The 25,244-nt window shown below is 45.1% G+C and overlaps 2 protein-coding genes across 2 annotated transcripts; one reads left to right on the top strand and one right to left on the bottom strand.

Annotated features, from left to right (window-relative positions):
• Positions 1–32: 32 nt before the first annotated feature.
• On the top strand, positions 33–10,278 carry mogat3a (monoacylglycerol O-acyltransferase 3a). Its single transcript, XM_047588841.1, is given in 9 exon segments — positions 33–282; positions 502–680; positions 3,003–3,063; positions 3,342–3,485; positions 5,381–5,511; positions 5,590–5,633; positions 5,712–5,803; positions 9,866–9,973; positions 10,088–10,278. Coding segments are annotated over 9 exon segments (1,008 nt in total). The 5' UTR covers positions 33–188; the 3' UTR covers positions 10,243–10,278.
• An 827-nt stretch (positions 10,279–11,105) lies between these two features.
• hmgb2b (high mobility group box 2b) lies at positions 11,106–22,682 on the bottom strand. The gene is made up of 5 exons (XM_047588854.1): positions 22,532–22,682; positions 19,547–19,705; positions 16,413–16,564; positions 14,273–14,448; positions 11,106–11,794 (listed from the first exon to the last, which is right to left on the bottom strand). The coding sequence occupies exons 2-5, from the start codon at positions 19,694–19,696 to the stop codon at positions 11,676–11,678; spliced, it is 597 nt and encodes a 198-aa protein (XP_047444810.1). The 5' UTR covers positions 19,697–19,705; positions 22,532–22,682; the 3' UTR covers positions 11,106–11,675.
• Positions 22,683–25,244: the final 2,562 nt, after the last annotated feature.

Genomic DNA, 25,244 nt, shown 5'->3' with positions numbered 1-25,244 from the left:
GACAGGGACAGAGACAGAGAGACAGGGGCAGAGAGAGAGACAAAGACACAGGGAGACAGGGACAGAGAGAGAGAAACAGAGAGACAGGGACAGAGAGAGAGAGACAGGGATACGGGGAGACAGGGACAGAGAGAGAGACAAAGAGACAGAGGACAGGGAGCAGGTCCTCTGTGTCCCAGCCTCAGAGGATGAAGGTCCAGTTTGCTCCCCTGAACGTCCCCCTGAGGAGGAGACTGCAGACGGCTGCTGTCCTCCAGTGGCTCTTCTCCTTCCTGGCTCTGGGTTAGTCTTTGTCCCTGTCTCTCTATGTGTCTCATCTGTCTCTCTATGTGTCTTTCTATCTGTCCCTGTCTCTCTATGTGTCTCTCTCTATCTGTCTCACCGGTCTGTCTCTTCCGTCTCTATGTGTCTCATCTGTCTCTGTCTCTCTATGTGTCTCTCTATGTGTCTCTCTCATCTCTGTGTCTCCCCCCCCTGTCTCTGTGTGTCTCTGTGTCCCAGCTCAGTGCTGTCTGGCGTCCTTCGTCCTCCTGGCCCTCTCTGATTGGTGGATGCTGGCTCTGCTCTATGCTGGTTGGCTGTGGCTGGACTGGGACACGCCCACTAGTGGAGGAAGGAGGAGTCAGTGGGTGAGAAGCTGGAGGGTCTGGGTGAGCTTCAGGGACTACTTCCCCATCACGGTGGGTCATAGGTTCTACACACCAGCTACAACACAACACCTGCAGCAGAGGGTCATAGGTTCTACACAACACTACATCAGAGGGTCATAGGTTCTACACATCAACTACAGCAGAGGGTCATAGGTTCTACACAACAACTACAACACAACAACTACAGCAGAGGGTCATAGGTTCTACACAACAACTACAACACAACACCTACAGCAGCAGAGGGTCGTAGGTTCTAAACAACAACAACAGCAGCAGAGGGTCATAGGTTCTAAACAACAACTACAGCAGAGGGTCATAGGTTCTACACAACAACTACAGCAGAGGGTCATAGGCTCCACACAACAACTACAGCAGAGGGTCATAGGTTCTACACAACAACTACAGCAGAGGGTCATAGGTTCTACACAACAACTACAACACAACACCTATAGCAGCAGAGGGTCATAGGTTCTACACAACAACTACAGCAGAGGGTCATAGGCTCCACACAACAACTACAGCAGAGGGTCATAGGTTCTACACAACAACTACAGCAGAGGGTCATAGGCTCCACACAACAACTACAACACAACACCTACAGCAGCAGAGGGTCATAGGTTCTACACAACAACTACAGCAGCAGAGGGTCATAGGTTCTAAACAGCAACTACAGCAGAGGGTCATAGGTTCTACACAACAACTACAACAGAGGGTCATAGGTTCTACACAACAACTACAGCAGAGGGTCATAGGTTCTAAAAACAACTACATCAGAGGGTCATAGGTCACACAACAACTACAACACAACACCTACAGCAGAGGGTCATAGGTTCTACACAAAAACTACAGCAGAGGGTCATAGGTTCACAACAACAGCTACATCAGAGGGTCATAGGTTCTACACAACAACTACAACAGAGGGTCATAGGTTCTACACAACAACTACGGCAGAGGGTCATAGGTTCTAAACAACACCTACATCAGAGGGTCATAGGTTCTAAACAACAACTACAACAGAGGGTCATAGGTTCTAAATAACAACTACATCAGAGGGTCATAGGTTCCACACAACAACTACAACACAACACCTACAGCAGAGGGTCATAGGTTCTACACAAAAACTACAGCAGAGGGTCATAGGTTCACAACAACAGCTACATCAGAGGGTCATAGGTTCTACACAACAACTACAACAGAGGGTCATAGGTTCCACACAACAACTACAACACAACACCTACAGCAGAGGGTCATAGGTTCTACACAAAAACTACAGCAGAGGGTCATAGGTTCACAACAACAGCTACATCAGAGGGTCATAGGTTCTACACAACAACTACAACAGAGGGTCATAGGTTCTACACAACAACTACGGCAGAGGGTCATAGGTTCTAACAACAACACACAGAGGGTCATAGGTTCTAAACAACAACTACACAGACACACCACACACAACAGCAGGAGAGGGTCATAGGTTCTAAACAACAACAACAGCAGAGGGTCATAGGTTCTACACAACAACTACACACAAGCACAACAACACAGCAGCAGAGGGTCATAGGTTCTAAACAACAACTACAGCAGAGGGTCATAGGTTCTACACAACAACTACAGCAGAGGGTCACAGGCTCCACACAACAACTACAGCAGAGGGTCATAGGTTCTACACAACAACTACAGCAGAGGGTCATAGGTTCTAAACAACAACTACAGCAGAGGGTCATAGGTTCTACACAACAACTACAGCAGAGGGTCACAGGCTCCACACAACAACTACAGCAGAGGGTCATAGGTTCTACACAACAACTACAGCAGAGGGTCATTGGTTCTACACAACAACTACAACACAACACCTACAGCAGCAGAGGGTCATAGGTTCTACACAAAAACTACAGCAGAGGGTCATAGGTTCACAACAACAGCTACATCAGAGGGTCATAGGTTCTACACAACAACTACAACAGAGGGTCATAGGTTCTACACAACAACTACAACAGAGGGTCATAGGTTCTAAATAACAACTACATCAGAGGGTCATAGGTTCTACACAACAACTACAACACAACACCTACAGCAGCAGAGGGTCATAGGTTCTAAACAACAACTACAGCAGAGGGTCATAGGTTCTACACAACAACTACAACACAACACCTACAGCAGCAGAGGGTCATAGGTTCTACACAACAACTACAGCAGCAGAGGGTCATAGGTTTTACTCTCATCTACACCACCTACATCAGAGGGTCATAGGTTCTATGCTCATCCTCTTTTCATTACTGGCCATGACTCATTAATTATTTAATATAAATTATGTAGCATTTATGCTATGCTAACTTGTGCTAATTGTGTCTCCAGCTGATTAAAACTGCTGATCTGGATCCAAAGAAGAATTACATATTTGGATTCCACCCCCATGGTGAAGACTTCTCTACCTGTCTCTACCTCCCTACTCTGTTCTACCGTCTTACCTGTCTGTCTCACTGCCTATTTTCTACTTCCCTATCTGCTCATTGCCTACTCCTATGTGTCACCTGTCTCTTGTTACTGCTCTACCTGTCTGTCTCTACCTGTCTCTACCCGTCCCTCTACCTGTCTGTCTCACCTGTGCCTCTACCTGTCTGTCTCACCTGTGCCTCTACCTGTCTGTCTCACCTGTCTGTCTCTACCCTGTCCCTCTACCTGTCTGTCTCTCAGGGGTGCTGGTAGCTGGGGGGTTTGGTAACTTCTGTACTGAGGCGACTGGTTTTTCTCGTCTGTTTCCTGGACTCAAGTCTCATCTGTTGATGCTGCCGTTCTGGTTCAGAGTCCCACTGTTCAGAGACTACATCATGACTGGAGGTACCACCTGTCTGTCTGTCTACCACCTGTCTGTCTACCTGTCTGTCTGTCTCTCTACTCGTCTGTCTGTCTCTCTACCTGTCTGTCTGTCTGTCTGTCTGTCTGTCTGTCTCTCTCTCTACTCGTCTGTCTGTCTCTCTACCCATCTGCCTGTCTGTCTACCCATCTGCCTCTCTTCCTGTCTGTCTCTCTACTTGTCTGTCTGTCTCTCTACCCGTCTGTCTCGCTGTCTGTCTCTCTCTCTGCTTGTCTGTCTCTATATTTGTCCGTCTGTCTCTCTATCCGTCTGTCTCTCTACTTGTCTGTCTCTCTCTCTACTTGTCTGTCTGTCTCTCTGCTTGTCTGTCTCTCTACCCGTCTGTCTGTCTGTCTGTCTGTCTATCTGTCTTTCTACCAGTCTGTCTGTCTCTCTACCGTCTGTCTGTCTGTCTGTCTATCTGTCTTTCTACCAGTCTGTCTGTCTCTCTACCGTCTGTCTGTCTCTCTGCTTGTCTGTCTCTCTACCCGTCTGTCTGTCTGTCTGTCTATCTGTCTTTCTACCGTCTGTCTGTCTCTCTGTCTGTCTGTCTCTCTACCGTCTGTCTGTCTGTCCCTCTGTCTACTTGTCTGTCTGTCTCTCTACCCGTCTGTCTGTCTCTCTACTTGTCTGTCTCTCTACTTGTCTGTCTGTCTCTCTACTTGTCTGTCTCTCTACCCGTCTGTCTGTCTGTCTGCTTGTCTCATCTCTCTGGATAATGAGACGTTCACTCTCCTTCTTCATGTTTCGTGAAATCTTCCACATGAAACGTTTCTCAACCAGATTCTGGGCGACAGGTCAGAGCAGGAGGAGGCTGAAAGGAGCTCTCTGATTGGCTGATGGATCAGCAGCTGATGACCTCACGTTTCTGTCCTCAGTGTCCTGCTCTTTAAACCTTTACAGAGCTGTGTATTAGAGAGTCTGATCTGTCCCTCTATGCTGATTGGTTCTGAGCTGGTCACGTGTTTCATGGCGCCATGTTGGATCCATCTCACCAATATTCACACATAGAGAAGTGGCAATAACAGAGAATGAAGTTGGATTAAAAGTTAAAATATGCCACAGGATCAGGAAAACACGGAGGAAACTCCACCGTTTCCCCAGTGAACAAACACAGAGAAAGTTATGGAGCAGAAGATTAAAAGGAAGAACTGAACGTCAGCTGGTTTCTCTCTATTATGTGATGAGGTAAATGTCAATGTCTCTGTTTGACGTTTGTTAAGATTTTATATAGAAAATAAAGTCACACCATCATTAATGAACCTTGATCTCAGAAACACCCAACACCACTTTACACATGAATGAAGTCTGAAGTTAGCCTAGCCTTATGCTAGCTCTATGCTAACCTTATGCTAGCTCTATGCTAGCTAGTTATCTAAAGGCTTAGACAAATAGCAGCTAGCGTCATATATACTGTGAAACCCATGTGTTCATTGGTTTATGTCCATGCAGACAGATTTAACTGACTCGGTTACTGCTATGGTTATTATGGCTAGCATGCTAATGCTATAACGATAACACTAAATAACAGAGAGACTAGTTTTATTTTCTCTATTTCTGAGTGATTGAGTAACTTTTAACGGTGATGGATGAAGACGGAGACTGAGGAGAAGATGAACTGTGACTGATGAGGTGATTGGGCTGCAGAGTTTAAGTGAAGACCTTTTACATATTATAACATTTATAGGAACGTTAATGGTGGAGATAAGACATTTATTTAAACACAGACTCACTCTGTAGAATCTAACCTCTGATGGAGCAAACATGGCCCCTTGGTCTGAGTTGGACAGACACTAGTAACATGTGCCACCTGGTGGTGAAACCAGGACCCTGCAGGACGTTTAGAGGTCGACTCAATCAGTGACATGTCCTTGTTCAGGTCTGGTGTCCAGCTCTAAGTCCAGCCTGTCTTACCTGGTCAGTCGTCCTGAAGGAGGAAACGTGGCCGTCATAGCAGTGGGCGGAGCTCCAGAGGCTCTGGACGCTCGACCAGGAGCTTTAACCCTGCAGGTGCGTTTCATTTACTCACCTGGTAGAAACAGCTTCAACAGCTTCAGCTACATTAAACATCTCAACTCTGTCTTTCAGGTACTAAACAGGAAGGGCTTCATCAAACTGGCTCTCAAACACGGGTGGGTGGAGCTTAATGAATGCATGTAGAAAGGGGCGGGGCCACAGATTCTTTCCTGACTGTGTTTGCATGTTTGCAGAGCCCAGCTGGTTCCAGTCTTCTCTTTTGGAGAGAACGAGCTGTTTGATCAGATGGAGAATCCCACCGGCTCCCCCCTGAGGGCCCTGCAGGTCAGACCCCACCCCACCTAGCCTCCAGCTAGCCTTTAGCTCTCCCCCCTGAGGGCCCTGCAGGTCAGACCTCACCCCACCTAGCCTCCAGCTAGCCCTTAGCTCTCCCCCCTGAGGGCCCTGCAGGTCAGACCTCACCCCACCTAGCCTCCAGCTAGCCCTTAGCTCTCCCCCCTGAGGGCCCTGCAGGTCAGACCTCACCCCACCTAGCCTCCAGCTAGCCTTTAGCTCTCCCCCCTGAGGGCCCTGCAGGTCAGACCCCACCCCACCTAGCCTCCAGCTAGCCTTTAGCTCTCCCCCCTGAGGGCCCTGCAGGTCAGACCCCACCCCACCTAGCCTCCAGCTAGCCTTTAGCTCTCCCCCCTGAGGGCCCTGCAGGTCAGACCCCACCCCACCTAGCCTCCAGCTAGCCTTTAGCTCTCCCCCCTGAGGGCCCCGCAGGTCTGTTTAACAAGGGTCACCTGTTTAACGTGGGTCACCTGTCTAATGAAGGTTATCTAACGAGGATCATCTGTCTAATGAAGGTTATCTAACGAGGATCATCTGTCTAATGAAGGTTGTCTAACAGAAATCATCTGTCTAATGAAGGTTAACTAACGAGGATCACCTGTTTAACGAGGGTCACCTGTCTAATGAAGGTTATCTAACGAGGGTCATCTGTCTAATGAAGGTTAACTAACGAGGGTCACCTGTCTAATGAAGGTTATCTAACGAGAGTCACCTGTCTAACGAGGGTCACCTGTCTAATGAAGGTTATCTAACGAGGATCATCTGTCTAATGAAGGTTGTCTAACGAGGGTCACCTGTCTAATGAAGGTTATCTAACGAGGGTCACCTGTCTAATGAAGGTTAACTAACGAGGGTCACCTGTCTAATGAAGGTTATCTAACGAGGGTCACCTGTCTAATGAAGGTTAACTAACGAGGGTCACCTGTCTAATGAAGGTTATCTAACGAGGGTCACCTGTCTAACGAGGGTCACCTGTCTAATGAAGGTTATCTAACGAGGGTCACCTGTCTAACGAGGGTCACCTGTCTAATGAAGGTTATCTAACGAGGGTCACCTGTCTAATGAGGGTCACCTGTCTAATGAAGGTTAACTAACGAGGGTCACCTGTCTAATGAAGGTTGTCTAACGAGGGTCACCTGTTTAACGTGAGTCACCTGTCTAATGAAGGTTAACTAACGAGGATCACCTGTTTAACGAGGGTCACCTGTCTAATGAAGGTTAACTAACGAGGGTCACCTGTTTAACGAGGATCACCTGTCTAATGAAGGTTATCTAACGAGGATCATCTGTCTAATGAAGGTTAACTAACGAGGGTCACCTGTCTAACGAGGGTCACCTGTCTAATGAGGGTCACCTGTCTAATGAAGGTTAACTAACGAGGGTCACCTGTCTAATGAAGGTTGTCTAACGAGGGTCACCTGTTTAACGTGAGTCACCTGTCTAATGAAGGTTAACTAACGAGGATCACCTGTTTAACGAGGGTCACCTGTCTAATGAAGGTTAACTAACGAGGGTCACCTGTTTAACGAGGATCACCTGTCTAATGAAGGTTATCTAACGAGGATCATCTGTCTAATGAAGGTTAACTAACGAGGGTCACCTGTCTAACGAGGGTCACCTGTCTAATGAAGGTTATCTAACGAGGGTCACCTGTCTAATGAGGGTCACCTGTCTAATGAAGGTTAACTAACGAGGGTCACCTGTCTAATGAAGGTTGTCTAACGAGGGTCACCTGTTTAACGTGAGTCACCTGTCTAATGAAGGTTAACTAACGAGGGTCACCTGTCTAATGAAGGTTATCTAACGAGGGTCACCTGTCTAATGAAGGTTAACTAACGAGGATCACCTGTTTAACGAGGGTCACCTGTCTAATGAAGGTTATCTAACGAGGATCATCCGTCTAATGAAGGTTATCTAACGAGGGTCACCTGTTTAACGTGGATCATCTGTCTAATGAAGGTTATCTAACGAGGGTCACCTGTCCAATGAGGGTCACCTGTCTAATGAAGGTTATCTAACGAGGGTCACCTGTCTAACGAGGGTCACCTGTCTAACGAAGGTTATCTAACGAGGGTCACCTGTCTAATGAGGGTCACCTGTCTATTGAAGGTTAACTAACGAGGGTCACCTGTCTAATGAAGGTTGTCTAACGAGGGTCACCTGTTTAACGAGGGTCATCTGTCTAACGAAGGTTAACTAACGAGGGTCACCTGTCTAATGAAGGTTATCTAACGAGGGTCACCTGTTTAACGTGGATCATCTGTCTAACGAAGGTTAACTAACGAGGGTCACCTGTCTAACAAGGGTCACCTGTCTAACATGGGTCACCTGTCTAATGAGGGTCACCTGTCTATTGAAGGTTAACTAACGAGGGTCACCTGTCTAATGAAGGTTAACTAACGAGGGTCACCTGTGTAATGAAGGTTATCTAACGGGGGTCACCTGTCTAATGAGGGTTATCTAACGAGGATCATCTGTCTAATGAAGGTTATCTAACGAGGGTCACCTGTTTAACGTGGATCATCTGTCTAACGAAGGTTAACTAACGAGGGTCACCTGTCTAACGAGGGTCACCTGTCTAATGAGGGTCACCTGTCTATTGAAGGTTAACTAACGAGGGTCACCTGTCTAATGAAGGTTATCTAACGAGGGTCACCTGTGCAATGAAGGTTATCTAACGAGGGTCACCTGTCTAACGTGGATCATCTGTCTAATGAAGGTTAACTAACGGGGGTCACCTGTCTAATGAAGGTTAACTAACGAGGATCACCTGTTTAATGAAGGTTATCTAACTAGGATCACCTGTGTAATGAAGGTTATCTAACGAGGGTCACCTGTGTAATGAAGGTTATCTAACGTGGATCATCTGTCTAATGAAGGTTAACTAACGGGGGTCACCTGTCTAATGAAGGTTAACTAACGTGGATCATCTGTCTAATGAAGGTTACCTAACGAGGGTCACCTGTCTAATGAAGGTTATCTAACGAGGGTCACCTGTTTAACGAGGGTCACCTGTCTAATGAAGGTTAACTAACGAGGATCCCCTGTCTATTGAAGGTTAACTAACGAGGGTCACCTGTCTAATGAAGGTTAACTAACGAGGGTCACCTGTCTAATGAAGGTTAACTAACGAGGGTCACCTGTTTAATGAAGGTTAACTAACGAGGGTCACCTGTCTAACGAGGGTCACCTGTCTAATATGAGTCACCTGTCTAATGAAGGTTAACTAACGAGGGTTACCTGTCTAACGAAGGTTATCTAACGAGGGTCACCTGTCTAATGAAGGTTATCTAACGAGGATCACCTGTCTAATGAAGGTTATCTAACGAGGGTCACCTGTCTAATGAAGGTTGTCTAACGAGGGTCACCTGTTTAACGAGGGTCACCTGTCTAACGAAGGTTATCTAACGAGGGTCACCTGTGTAATGAAGGTTATCTAACGAGGGTCACCTGTGTAATGAAGGTTGTCTAACGAGGGTCACCTGTCTAATGAAGGTTATCTAACGAGGGTCACCTGTCTAACGAAGGTTATCTAACGAGGGTCACCTGTGTAATGAAGGTTATCTAACGAGGGTCACCTGTGTAATGAAGGTTGTCTAACGAGGGTCACCTGTCTAATGAAGGTTGTCTAACGAGGGTCACCTGTCTATAGGTGTTAAGGTATGTCCTTAGATTATCTACGAGAGGGTCTCACCTGTTTATTACGAGGGTCACCTGTCTAAGAAGGTTTCTAACGAGGGTCACCTGTCTAATGAAGGTTATCTAACGAGGGTCACCTGTCTAACGAAGGTTATCTAACGAGGGTCACCTGTGTAATGAAGGTTGTCTAACGAGGGTCACCTGTCTAATGAAGGTTATCTAACGAGGGTCACCTGTCTAACGAAGGTTAACTAACGAGGGTCACCTGTTTAACGAGGGTTAACTAACGAGGGTCACCTGTTTAACGAGGGTTAACTAACGAGGGTCACTGTCTAACGAAGGTTAACTAACGAGGGTCACCTGTTAAGAGGTTAGTCTGGTAGCTTATTTAAGTATGTAATCTGAACAGGTCTCAACCGGCTGCAAAGATACTGAAGAGTATCGATGCGCTGTTTCACGCAGAGGAGTCTTCCAGTACAACGTTTCTGGATCATGCCGTACCGGGAAGCCATTCATGTCGGTAGTGTCCTGCGCTAATGTTACGCTAAAGAGTATGTTATGCATACAATCATAGGAAGATCATCATCAGTTAGCAGCAGCTAGCTCTGATCCTGTTGCTCCATGTCTCTGTCCTCAGTGGGGACGCCGATCCCAGTCGTCCAGACTCCCGTCCCCACCAACGAGGACATTGAACGTCTCCATCAAGTTTATCTGCAGAGTTTGAATGAACTGTTTGAGAAGCACAAGCACAACTATGGCCTGGACGAGCGTCAGCACCTCACCTTCATCTGATTAATGAATAAATAAATAAAATAAACCTGGACGAGCGTCAGCACCTCACCTTCATCTGATTAATGAATAAATAAATAAATAAATAAAATAAACCTGGACGAGCGTCAGCACCTCACCTTCATCTGATTAATGAATAAATAAATAAATAAATAAAATAAACCTGGACGAGCGTCAGCACCTCACCTTCATCTGATTAATAAATAATATAAATAAAATAAACCTGGACGAGCATCAGCACCTCACCTTCATCTGATTAATGAATAAATAAATAAAATAAATAAAATAAACCTGGACGAGCGTCAGCACCTCACCTTCATCTGATTAATGAATAAATAAATAAAATAAATAAAATAAAACTGGACGAGCGTCAGCACCTCACCTTCATCTGATTAATAAATAAATAAATAAATAGAATAAACCTGGACGAGCATCAGCACCTCACCTTCATCTGATTAATGAATAAATAAATAAATAAATAAATGAATAAAATAAACCTGGACGAGCATCAGCACCTCACCTTCATCTGATTAATAAATAAAATAAATAAAAGAAATAAATTAACTAAAATAAAATAAATAAATGAAATAAATAAAATAAAATGAAATAAATAAAATAAAATAAATAAATGAAATAAATAAAATACAATAAAATAAATAAATAAAATAAATAAATGAAATAAAAATAAAAGAAATAAAATAAATGAAATAAATAAAATAAAATAAAATAAATGAAATAAATAAAATAAAATAAAATAAAATAAATGAAATAAATAACATAAAATAAAATAAATAAAATAAAATAAATAAGTAAAATAAAATAAATAAATAAAATCCCCCCCCAGTGAAGGACGTATCAGACCTTGGTGAGTTTTCCTCTCAGCGTTTTTATTATAAAAGTTGACGTTTCTACTGACAGTGAACAAACAACAGAAAGTAAAAAACAACAACATGGGGGGGGGGGGGGTCTCCATGGCAACACAATGTGACTGGGAAGTGGTGCTGGGGTAACCACGGTAACAGTGGTGTGGGGGGGAAGGGGTGGGGTCTATCGTCTGGTGGCGGATATTTAACCTCTGACCTCCAACACACACACACACACACGTTACTGAAAGGCATATTACACACACACACACACACACACAGTGAAACACACACTCATGGTCCAGTGTGTGTGTTGCAGTGCCACAACCTGGTCACATCTCTAGCTACACCTGGTCTCACCTGGTCTCACCTGGTCTCACCTGCTGAGGACCAGCTGTCTAAGATGACCTGAGGTGGCTGAAGGGGCTACGTGGACACAGGTGCTGTGAAGCCCCGCCCCTCTGCCCAATCCACACCTGTCTGGCCTCTGAAACACACACACACACACACACACACACACACACACACACACACACACCTGTCTCTCTCTCTCTCAGCTGCAGCTTTAGGTTTCTACTCGTCGTCCTCCTCCTCTCTCTCACCCTCGTCATCCTCTCTCTCTCCTCCCTGAGCTGGGTGCCAGGTCCTGCGTAGTCCTCCCCGCGTACCACCATATCTCCATGACAGGAGACGTTATCTGCACGTGCTCAGTAGACTCCCTGTATATCTACCATGGAGCTATGGAAACCTACTGCACATGCTCAGTAGACTCCCTGTATATCTATCATGGAGCTATGGAAACCTACTGCACATGCTCAGTAGACTCCCTGTATATCTATGATGGAGCTGCTCTACCTGTCACCTGTCTCTAGTCTGTCCATGTCTCTACCTTCTGCGTTCTCTAGCTGCTTGGGTTCTGTCCGTGTCTCTACTCCTTGTCCGTGTCTCTGTCTGTCCTCCTCTACCTGTCTAGCTGTTCCTGTTCTAGTTGTCCATGTCTCTACCTGTCCCTAGTCTGTCCATGTCTCTACCTGTCTCAGTTCCTGTCTCTACCTGTCGCTAGCTACTGTCTGCTCAGTTGTCCGTTCTCTAGTCCGTCCTTGTCTCTAGTCTGTCCATGTCTCTAGTCTGTCCCTGTCTCTAGTCTGTCCATGTCTCTACCTGTCTCTAGTCTGTCTCTACCTGTCTCTAGTCTGTCCCTGTCTCTAGTCTGTCCGTGTCTCTAGTTTGTCCATGTCTCTAGTCTGTCCCTGTCTCTAGTCTGTCTCTGTCTCTACCTGTCTCTAGTCTGTCCGTGTCTCTAGTCTGTCTCTACCTGTCTCTAGTCTGTCCCTGTCTCTAGTCTGTCTCTACCTGTCTCTAGTCTGTCCCTGTCTCTAGTCTGTCCGTGTCTCTACCTGTCTCTAGTCTGTCCCTGTCTCTACCTGTCTCTAGTCTGTCCCTGTCTCTAGTCTGTCTCTAGTCTGTCCATGTCTCTACCTGTCTCTAGTCTGTCCGTGTCTCTAGTCTGTCCGTGTCTCTACCTGTCTCTAGTCTGTCCCTGTCTCTACCTGTCTCTAGTCTGTCTCTAGTCTGTCCCTGTCTCTAGTCTGTCTCTAGTCTGTCCATGTCTCTACTTGTCTCTAGTCTGTCCCTGTCTCTAGTCTGTCCCTGTCTCTAGTCTGTCCCTGTCTCTAGTCTGTCCGTGTCTCTACCTGTCTCTAGTCTGTCCCTGTCTCTACCTGTCTCTAGTCTGTCCCTGTCTCTAGTCTGTCCGTGTCTCTACCTGTCTGTCCCTGTCTCTAGTCTGTCCCTGTCTCTACCTGTCTCTAGTCTGTCTCTAGTCTGTCCATGTCTCTACCTGTCTCTAGTCTGTCCCTGTCTCTAGTCTGTCCCTGTCTCTACCTGTCTCTAGTCTGTCTCTGTCTCTAGTCTGTCCCTGTCTCTAGTCTGTCCCTGTCTCTACCCGTCTCTAGTCTGTCCCTGTCTCTAGTCTGTCCGTGTCTCTACCCGTCTCTAGTCTGTCTCTAGTCTGTCCCTGTCTCTACCTGTCTGTCCCTGTCTCTAGTCTGTCCCTGTCTCTACCCGTCTCTAGTCTGTCCCTGTCTCTAGTCTGTCCGTGTCTCTACCCGTCTCTAGTCTGTCCCTGTCTCTAGTCTGTCCATGTCTCTACCTGTCTCTAGTCTGTCCATGTCTCTACCTGTCTCTAGTCTGTCTCTACCTGTCTCTAGTCTGTTCCTGTCTCTAGTCTGTCTCTAGTCCGTCCTTGTCTCTAGTCTGTCCATGTCTCTAGTCTGTCCCTGTCTCTAGTCTGTCCATGTCTCTACCTGTCTCTAGTCTGTCCCTGTCTCTACCTGTCTGTCCCTGTCTCTAGTCTGTCCCTGTCTCTACCTGTCTCTAGTCCCTGTCTCTAGTCTGTCCATGTCTCTACCTGTCTCTAGTCTGTCCCTGTCTCTAGTCTGTCCCTGTCTCTACCTGTCTCTAGTCTGTCCATGTCTCTAGTCTGTCCCTGTCTCTAGTCTGTCCATGTCTCTACCTGTCTCTAGTCTGTCCCTGTCTCTACCTGTCTGTCCCTGTCTCTAGTCTGTCCCTGTCTCTAGTCTGTCCTTCTTAGTCTGTCCAGTTTGTCTCTCTACCTGTCTCTAGTCTGTCCCTGTCTCTAGTCTGTCCCTGTCTCTACCTGTCTCTAGTCTGTCCCTGTCTCTAGTCTGTCCCTGTCTCTGCCTGTCTCTAGTCTGTCCCTGTCTCTAGTCTGTCCGTGTCTCTACCCGTCTCTAGTCTGTCTCTAGTCTGTCCCTGTCTCTACCTGTCTGTCCCTGTCTCTAGTCTGTCTCTGTCTCTAGTCTGTCCCTGTCTCTACCTGTCTCTAGTCTGTCCATGTCTCTAGTCTGTCCGTGTCTCTAGTCTGTCTCTAGTCTGTCCCTGTCTCTAGTCTGTCTGTGTCTCTAGTCTGTCTCTAGTCTGTCCCTGTCTCTACCTGTCTCTAGTCTGTCCATGTCTCTAGTCTGTCCGTGTCTCTAGTCTGTCTCTAGTCTGTCCCTGTCTCTAGTCTGTCTCTGTCTCTAGTCTGTCTCTAGTCTGTCCCTGTCTCTACCTGTCTCTAGTCTGTCCGTGTCTCTAGTCTGTCCGTGTCTCTAGTCTGTCCCTGTCTCTAGTCTGTCCCTGTCTCTGTGTGTGTGAGTGTCGTCTCACCCGGTCGTATTTCTCCCGTAGTTTCTGGGCCTTCTCCTCGTAGGGAAGCTTCTCAGACTGGGACAGTTTACTCCACATCTCCCCCAGCTTCTTGGCACAGTCTCCTATGGACAGACCTGGATACTGCTGCTTCACACTGGGACGGTACTCACTGCAGAACACGAAGAACGCAGACCTGCAGGGGACGAGGACGGGGTCAGAGACCAGAGACAGACAGGAGGACAAGAGTGGATCAACAGTTAACACAACATCACTTCATTTGTTTAAGGTGAAACACGACAAGTAAACACACTGATTCATTAACACATTAACTCATTAGAACATTTATTATTAACTACGTTCTACAGGTATTTACATGGGGGACCTTTCATACGTCATTAGAACATTTATTTCTAACTACGTTCTACAGGTATTTACAGAGGGGACCTTTCATACGTCATTAGAACATTTATTATTAACTACGTTCTACAGGTATTTACAGAGTGGAGCTTTCATACGTTATTAGAACATTTATTATTAACTACGTTCTACAGGTATTTACAGAGGGGAGCTTTCATACGTCATTAGAACATTTATTATTAACTACGTTCTACAGGTATTTACAGAGTGGACCTTTCATACGTCATTAGAACATTTATTATTAACTACGTTCTACAGGTATTTACAGAGGGGACCTTTCATACCTCATTAGAACATTTATTATTAACTACGTTCTACAGGTATTTACAGAGGGGAGCTTTCATACGTCATTAGAACATTTATTATTAACTACGTTCTACAGGTATTTACAGAGGGGAGCTTTCATACGTCATTAGAACATTTATTATTAACTACGTTCTACAGGTATTTACAGAGGGGAGCTTTCATACATCATTAGAACATTTATTATTAACTACGTTCTACAGGTATTTACAGAGGGGAGCTTTCATACGTCATTAGAACATTTATTATTAACTACGTTCTACAGGTATTTACAGAGGGGACCTTTCATACGTTATTAGAACATTTATTATTAACTACGTTCTACAGGTATTTACATGGGGGACCTTTCATACGTCATTAGAACATTTATTATTAACTACGTTCTACAGGTATTTACAGAGGGGACCTTTCATACCTCATTAGAACATTTATTATTAACTACGTTCTACAGGTATTTACATGGGGGAGCTTTCATACGTCATTAGAACATTTATTATTAACTACGTTCTACAGGTATTTACATGGGGGACCTTTCATACGTCATTAGAACATTTATTATTAACTACGTTCTACAGGTATTTACAGAGGGGACCTTTCATACGTCATTAGAACATTTATTATTAACTACGTTCTACAGGTATTTACAGAGGGGACCTTTCATATGTTATTAGAACGTTTATTATTAACTACGTTCTACAGGTATTTACATGGGGGAGCTTTCATACGTCATTAGAACATTTATTCATGTGCATATGTAAGTACACAACTCCTCATTTGCATATTTAAATATAAATCCTCAGAAAACGTTGTATTTATGTTTCGTGGTGATACCTGTTAAACATTTAACCTGTTCAGACATTTATATTCAGCTACAGATGTATGTATCTCATCGTCTTCATTTTTCATGTCCTGTGAATGTACCACTCCTTTCAATCCTACATGTACCTGTATTATTACCTGTATTTATTTATATACCTGCTGTTTTTATACCGTCTGTGTCTCCCTGACAACAGAGATGTGTCAACATATACATACGTTGACATTTGGCTTTGGCTCAGTAGGTAGAGCGGGTTGTTCATGAACCGAAGGGTTCGCGGTTCGATCCCCGAGTGTCTACGTAGCCCGAAGACACTGAACCTGGTGTGTGAATGTGTGTGAGCGAATGGGAGGATGTGTCTCTGACTGTGAAAGAGCTTTGAGAACCTTTGAGTAGGTAGAAAAGCTCTATATATATTACAGTTACATTTATGAACACACACATTTTATGACTTGAACACTGACTTGTTTGTTGTAACGTAGCTTTTCATATGTTTTTGATACTCCTAGAATTTATTATTTAGTCCACCCATACGCCTCTCTCTAAGCCCATGGGACCAGGTGGGACCAGGTAGACCAGTGGAACCAGGTAGACCAAAGGAACAGGTAGTCCAGACTTACGGGGGTCTCTTGGGTGCATTGGGGTCTTTCCTCTTGCGGCCTCTCTTTCCGAAACCCTTGGGTGGAACGTAGTCTCTCATCTCCCTGTTGTAGCGAACCTTGTCGGCTTTGGCCATGTCCTCGAAGCACTTCTTATCACTGGGAGACAACGCCTGGAACCACACACACACACACACACACACACATACACACACACAACTTTATTAAACAACCAACATCATTAACATCACTAACTTTATTAACATCACTAACTTTATTAACATCACTACCTTTATTAACTTAACTTTATTAACATCACTAACTTTATTAATATCACTAACTTTATTAACTTAACTTTATTAACATCACTAACTTTATTAACATCACTAACTTTATTAATATCACTAACTTTATTAAGTTAACTTTATTAACATCACTAACTTTATTAAGTTAACTTTATTAAGTTAACTTTATTAACATCACTAACTTTATTAATATCACTAACTTTATTAAGTTAACTTTATTAACATCACTAACTTTATTAAGTTAACTTTATTAACATCACTAACTTTATTAACATCACTAACTTTATTAACTTTATTAACAACACTAACTTTATTAACATCACTAACTTTATTAACATCACTAACTTTATTAACTTTATTAACTTTATTAACAACACTAACTTTATTAACATCACTAACTTTATTAACTTCATTAACTTTATTAAGTTAACTTTATTAACATCACTAACTTTATTAAGTTAACTTTATTAACAGTGCTGTTCCTTCTTCTTGATTCATTATTTTCTTGCATGTTTGTCATTTAAATGTTTCAGATCAAACTAATTTAAATATCAGTCAACGTTTTTAGACAAAGGTTTTTATTATTGAGGGGACTCTAGATCCAGACCTCCATGGTCCAGGGTTAAAGTGCTAAAACTCCACTTCCTCTAGTCCCACCCAGACCTGATCTCAGTCCAGAAACCACTTCAACAGGACCTGGTCCTAGAGAGATCCTCCACAGCTGGACCTCAGGCCCAGATCCAGAGACATGCAGGAACACATGAGAGAGAACGTCGCTGAGATCCAGGAGTCTGGAAAAGGTTCTGAAGACATTTCTAAAGCTGTGGGTCTCAAGAGAACCACAGCGAGAACCATTATCCACACATGGAGGAACCATGGACCAGTGGAGAACCTTCCCAGGAGAGGCCGGCCCACCACCATGGCCCCCAGAGACTCCTCAGAGACCCCTCATCCAAGAGGCCACAACAGACCCACAACATCATCCAGAGACCTGCAGCGTCACTGGGCTCGGTTAAGGTCAGAGTCCAGAAAGAGACCGGACTAACATGGACCTCAAGACCAGAACCACTGCTGACCTACAAGAACAAAAAGACCAGAACCATGTGGAGGACCCCCAAGACTTTAGGACAGTTCTCTGTGGACTGACCAGACTAAAGCTGGTCTCTGTTCAACTTGATAGCAGCAGTAAAACCTGGTCCTGGTCCTAGTAGGGTGCTGGTCTTCAAGACCTGGAAGACTTACTGTGATAAATGGAACCATGAGTTTTGGTTCTACCTAACAACCCTGAAGGAGAACGTCCATCTGTCTGAAGAGAACTTGGACAATGATCCAGAACCCAGCATCTAGTCCACCTCTGAACGGATGGAGACCAGCTACATGAAGACTGTGGAGGGGTCTAGTCAGAGTCCAGACCTGGATCCAGACCTGGATCCTACTGAGATGCTGAGGCCGGACCTTAAACAGGAGGGTGATGCTGGAGAACCCTCCCATGAGGGAACGGGAGGAACCAAACTAAACAACCAGGGATCAGGTTTAGGAGAGGACCACTTCACCCCAGGACCATGGAGGTCTGGATCTAGAGTCTCCCAATAATAAAAACCTTCATCTAAAAACTGTTTACTTGTGTTACTGTCGACTAATATTTAAATTAGTTTGATCTGAAACATTAAATGTGACAAACATCCAAGAAAATCAGAAACCAGGAAGGAAGCAACACGTTAACATCAGTGAACGATGATGAAAAACGTCCTTTACTGGTTTTATGCTGTGAGACATTTCCTGGAGCCTCAACGTTTACCAGTAAACAACAACCCTAACCTCCCTCCCTCCCCCCGACCTGTCCACCTGTCCACCTAACCCTCTAACCTGTCCACCTAACCCCAACCCTGTCCACCTAACCCTCCCTAACCCTGTCCACCTGTCCACCTAACCCTGTCCACCTGTCCACCTAACCCCAACCCTGTCCACCTAACCCTCCCTAACCCTGTCCACCTGTCCACCTAACCCTCCCCCCGACCTGTCCACCTGTCCACCTAACCCTGCCCACCCGTCCACCTAACCCTCTAACCCTGTCCACCAGTCCACCTAACCCTCTAACCCTGTCCACCCGTCCACCTAACCCTAACCCTCCCCCCCAACCTGTCCACCAGTCCACCTAACCCTCCCTCCCTAACCCTGTCCACCTGTCCACCTAACCCTAACCCTGTCCACCTGTCCACCTAACCCCCCCCCAACCTGTCCACCTAACCCTAACCCTGTCCACCAGTCCACCTAACCCTCCCTCCCTAACCCTGTCCACCTGTCCACCAAACCCTCTAACCTGTCCACCAGTCCACCTAACCCTCTAGCCTGTCCACCAGTCCACCTAACCCTCTAACCCTGTCCACCTGTCCACCAGTCCACCTAACCCTCTAACCCTGTCCACCAGTCCACCTAACCCTCTAACCTGTCCACCTGTCCACCAGTCCACCTAACCCTCTAACCTGTCCACCTAACCCTCTAACCTGTCCACCAGTCCACCTAACCCTGTCCACCAGTCCACCTAACCCTAACCCTCTAACCTGTCCACCAGTCCACCTAACCCTCTAACCTGTCCACCTAACACTAACCCTCCCCAACCTGTCCACCAGTCCACCTAACCCTCTAACCCTAACCTGTCCACCAGTCCACCTAACCCTCTAACCTGTCCACTTGTCCACCAGTCCACCTAACCCTCTAACCCTGTCCACCAGTCCACCTAACCCTCTAACCTGTCCACCTGTCCACCTAACCCTCTAACCTGTCCACCTGTCCACCAGTCCACCTAACCCTCTAACCTGTCCACCTAACCCTCTAACCTGTCCACCTCACCTTCCATCTCTCGGAGCACTTCTTGGAGAACTCGGCGAAGTTGACAGACTGCTCTGGGTTTTTCTTGCGGTGCTCCTCTCTGCACGTCTGGACAAAGAAGGCGTACGCCGAAGTCTTCCCCTTCGGCTTGTTGACGTCTTTACGCATCATATTGGCAGCCTGAAAGACACAGACAAAGGACACAGTCAGAGACACAAACAGCTGATATGTGACTTTCATTAAGACCGTCAACACAGAAAAAGAGGTTAATGGACATAATTCAGGGACAGACCCGTTGTAATGATGTGTAATGATTATAATATTAAAAGGGAACACACTAAAGGTAATAATAATAATCAATAATCTGATTTATATACTGTCAATAATCTGATCTATACGTGGTCAATAATCTGATTTATATGTGGTCAACAATCTGATCTATATGGTCAATAATCTGATTTATATGGTCAATCTGATTTATATTAGATCAATAATCTGATCTACACGTGGTAAATAATCTGATCTATACATGGTCAATGATCTGATTTATATTAGATCAATAATCTGATCTATGTGGTCAATAATCTGATCTATATACGGTCAATAATCTGATCTATATAAAGTCAATAATCTGATCTATATGAGGTCAATAATCTGATCTATACATGGTCAATGATCTGATTTATATTAGATCAATAATCTGATCTACATGTGGTCAATAATCTGGTCTATACGGTCAATACTATGTTCTATACGTGGTAAATAATCTGATCTATATATGGTCAATAATCTGATTTACATACTGTCAATAATCTGATTTACATGAGGTCAATAATCTGATCTGTATACGGTCAATAATCTGATCTATACGGTCAATACTATGTTCTATACGTGGTCAATACTATGTTCTATACGTGGTCAATAATCTGATATATATGTGGTCAATAATCTGATTCATATGAGGTCAATAATCTGATTCATATGAGGTCAATAATCTGATCTATACGTGGTCAATAATCTGATTTATATATCGTCAATAATCTGATCTATACGTGGTCAATAATCTGATTTATATGAGATCAATAATCTGATCTATACGTGGTAAATAATCTGATTTATATGGTCAATACTATGTTGTGTACGTGGTCAATAATCTGATCTATATACGGTCAATAATCTGATCCAAATACGGTCAATTATCTGATTTATATGAGGTCAATAATCTGATTTATATGTGTTCAATAATCTGATCTATATACAGTCAATCTGATTTATATAAGGTCAATAATCTGATTCATACATGGTCAATAATACGTTCTATACGTAGTCAATACTCTGATTTATACGATCAATACTATGTGATATACGTAATCAATAATCTGATCTATATACGGTCAATAATCTGATTTATATGTGGTCAATAATCTGTTCTATAAACAGTCAATAATCTGATTTATATGGTCAATAATCTGATCTATATGAGGTCAACAATCTGATCTATGTGAGGTCAACAATCTGATCTATGTGAGGTCAACAATCTGATCTATATGGTCAATAATCTGATTTATATGTGGTCAATAATCTGTTCTACACGGTCAATAATCTGATCTATATGAGGTCAACAATCTGATCTATATGGTCAATAATCTGATCTATATGAGGTCAACAATCTGATCTATATGGTCAATAATCTGATCGATATACGACCAATAATCTGATCTATAAACAGTCAATAATCTGATCTATACGTGGTCAATAATCTGATCGATATACGGTCAATAATCTGATCTATATGAGGTCAATAATCTGATCTATAAACAGTCAATAATCTGATCTATACGGTCAATAATCTGATTTATATGGTCAATAATCTGATTTATATGGTCAATAATCTGATTTATACGGTCAATAATCTGATTTATACGGTCAATAATCTGATCTATAAACAGTCAATAATCTGATCTATAAACAGTCAATAATCTGATCTATATACGGTAAATAATCTGATTTATGTGGTCAATAAATAATTAAATACTGGATGCCCTTTTGTGGAATAATTAAGAGCGTGCGTGTTTTTTTTTAGTTTTTTTTCCAGTTTGGTGATTAAACTCATTAATTGTTTAATTATCCCGTTAACACATCACTGCCTCGTTAATGGTCCGTTCATATCATCGGCCGTCGGGCCTCATTCTGGGGCCGACACTGGAGAACAAAGACGGCGGAGCTCGGAGGCCCGTGGAGCACGGCGGAGCACGGCTGCACCCTCCTCTCCTCCCCGGGTCCTCTCCTCCACAGCCCCGGGTCCTCTCCTCCACAGCCCCGGGTCCTCTTCTCCACAGCCCCGGGTCCTCTTCTCCACAGCCCCGGGTCCCCCTCTCCTCTACCCGAAAGGGGAGAGGCGTCCATCTCGCTCCCTCTTTCTGCTGCAGTTAGCCTAGCCGTGCTAACAGGCTAGCCGCGCTAACGTGCTAACATGCTAACAGAACAATGGACCACCATTTGCTTCCCGCCCTCCGCAGCGCGAGCAGCCCCATCCCCATCCCCCTCCCCCTCCCCGAGCACCGGAGAAAAACTCATTACCACCACGGACACGTTAGAAACTATAAACCGAGGCTTTGTGCTAATTAATTATGATCATTTTTAACTACGGGGACGTTTGTACGCCAAGCGCGCGCGTCTGTAATGGAAACATGATGTCGGTACAGCAGCTGCGCATTTTCAACGAAGGGCTCCGGCTATGCTCTGGAGAGGTCAGTGTTGTATGGACGGGACAAGGCTATTTCCTGGCATTCATACTCCAAAATGGGCGTTTCGTGTTTACAGCTCCACATCTCCCACAGAGCCCGGAGTCAGAGAGGCTCACGCATCTCACCCCGCCACATCCACACGATCCCAGCGGCCATTTTATTATTTTCCAGCCTCATTCACCGACATTTTTATCATTTCAGGGAAAACACAAAAACCTAACTCGGGCCCCACAACGGGAGGACGAACGGAGGTACTCACTCGTCCAGGGGGCGGCTACGGGAGAAGAAGAGCTGGACCGGGTCTCGGGTTCAGAGCTGGACCGGGTCTCGGGTTCTGAGCTGGACCGGGTCTCGGGTTCTGAGCTGGACCGGGTCTCGGGTTCTGAGCTGGACCGGGTCTCGGGTTCTTGTTTGGGGGCTGAAGCTGCGACTAGAGCCGTTGCTTCACTTTCAAACTGGGTCGAGCTCGAGACCGGCCCCGCCCCCCGGTAACGCCCACGCTGGGCAATCTGGGCGGGGCTCACAGCAACCGCCGCCTCTGATTGGTTCAAAGCCCACAAGTCAATGTCCGTTTCCACGTGGCCCCGCCCACTCAGCACGACGCCAGGGCGGGAATTCTAGAACCGTTAGTTGGTTAGTTTTCTCATCTTCATCATCTTCATCTTCATCACCGTCATCATCACCATCATCTTTAAAAAGATTTAACTCTAACTATATATATGTGTGTGTGTTATATATGACACGTGTGTCTGAGGCTTCAGGTGCTCCTGTTCCTGGGGTCTATTGGAGACACTCTCTGGGTTTCGGGGGTCACTGCCCATAGTCCTCCTACTACCCCACGCTCTCCTCAACCTTCCTCATCTGTTCCAGCTGCTCCGTCAACCCTCGCTACATATGTCCCCCCTCTTAACACAAAAACTAATAATACAAACAAGTCAACATTTTAGATTATGTTGGTCATACCCTGATCTGAAAACAATGCCCCAGTCTACAGCCTAAAGACTACAACCTACAGTCTACAGCCCACAGACTACAGTCTATAGTCTACAGCCTAAACACTACAACCTACAGACTACAACCTACAGTCTACAGCCCACAGACTACAGTCTACAGACTACAACCTACAGTCTACAGCCCACAGACGACAGTCTACAGCCAACAGCCTACAGTCTACAGACCACAGACTATATCCTACAGACTTCAGTCTACAGACTACAGTCTATAGTCTACAGCCTACAGCCTTCAGTCTACAGCCTACAGTCTGTAGTCTACAGTCTATGGTCTATAGTCTACAGCCTACAACCTACAGACTACAGCCAACAGCCTACAGTCTACAGACTACAGTCTGTAGGCTACAGTCTACAGCCTACAGACTACATCCTACAGACTTCAGTATACAGACAACAGTCTATAGTCTACAGCCTACAGCCTACAGTCTACAGACTACAGCCTACAGTCTATAGCCTACAGTCTGTAGTCTATAGTTTAGTCTATAGCCAACAGTCTATAGTCTACAGCCTACAGCCCACAGACTACAGCCCACAGTCTACAGACTACAGACTACAGCCTACAGCCCACAGACTACAGTCTACAGCCTACAGTCTACAGACCACAGACTACATCCTACAGACTTCAGTCTACAGACTACAGTTTATAGTCTACATCCTACAGACTTCAGTCTACAGACTACAGTATATAGTCTACAGCCTACAGCCTTCAGTCTACAGCCTACAGTCTGTAGGCTACAGTCTACAGTCTATGGTCTATAGTCTACAGCCTACAGTCTACAGACCACAGCCTACAGTCTACAGCCTACAGCCTACAGACTACAGCCTACAGTCTATAGCCTACAGTCTGTAGTCTATAGTTTAGTCTACAGTCAACAGCCTACAGTCTATAGTCTACAGCCTACAGTCTACAGCCTACAGCCTATAGCCTACAGTCTACAACCTACAGTCTACAGCCAACAGACTACAGTCTACAGCATACAGTCTATAGTCTACAGGCTAGAGCCTACAGTCTGTAGTCTACAGCCAACAGCCTACAGTCTACAGCCTAGAGTCTACAGCCTGCAGACTATAGTCTATAGCCAACAGCCTACAGTCTATAGACCACAGCCTACGGTCTATAGTCTACAGACTACAGCCTTGAGTCTAAAGCCTACAGCCCACAGTCTACAGCCTACAGTCTACAGACTACAGCCTACAGTCTACAGCCTACAGTCTACAGTCTACAGACCACAGTCTACAACAGCCTACAGACTACAGCCAACAGACAACAGCCTACAGTCTACAGCCAACGGTCTACAGCCTACAGCGAACAGTCTAGAGTCTACAGACCACAGCCTACAGTCTATAGTCTATAGTCTACAGCCTACAAAGTACAGCCTATAGCCTACAGACCACAGTCTACAACTGCCTACAGACTACAGTCTACAGCCTACAGTCTACAGCCTACAGTCTACAGCCAACAGCCTACAGCCTTCAGTCTACAGCCTACAGTCTACAGTCTGTAGTCTACAGTCTATAGTCTAAAGCTAACAGTCTACAGCCCACAGACTACAGTCTACAGCCAACAGACTACAGACTACAGTCTGCAGCCCACAGTCTACAGCCTACAGTCTACAGACTACAGCCTACAGACCACAGACTACATCCTACAGACTACATTCTACAGCCTTCAGTCTACAGTCTATAGTCTACAAACTACAGCCTATAGCCTACAGTCTATAGACTACAGCCTGCAGACCACAGCCTACAGTCTACAGCCTACAGCCAACGGCCTACAGACCACAGTCTACAACTGCGTACAGACTACAGTCTATAGTCTATAGTCTACAGCCTACAGTCTACAGCCTACAGTCTATAGTCTACAGCCTACAGTCTACAGCCTAGAGTCTACAGCCTGCAGACTATAGTCTATAGCCAACAGCCTACAGTCTACAGACCACAGCCTACGGTCTATGGTCTACA

Source organism: Mugil cephalus, chromosome 1, assembly GCF_022458985.1.
Source record: "Mugil cephalus isolate CIBA_MC_2020 chromosome 1, CIBA_Mcephalus_1.1, whole genome shotgun sequence".
Taxonomy (NCBI): Eukaryota; Metazoa; Chordata; class Actinopteri; order Mugiliformes; family Mugilidae; genus Mugil; species Mugil cephalus.
This window is presented reverse-complemented; position numbering and strand designations above follow the sequence as displayed.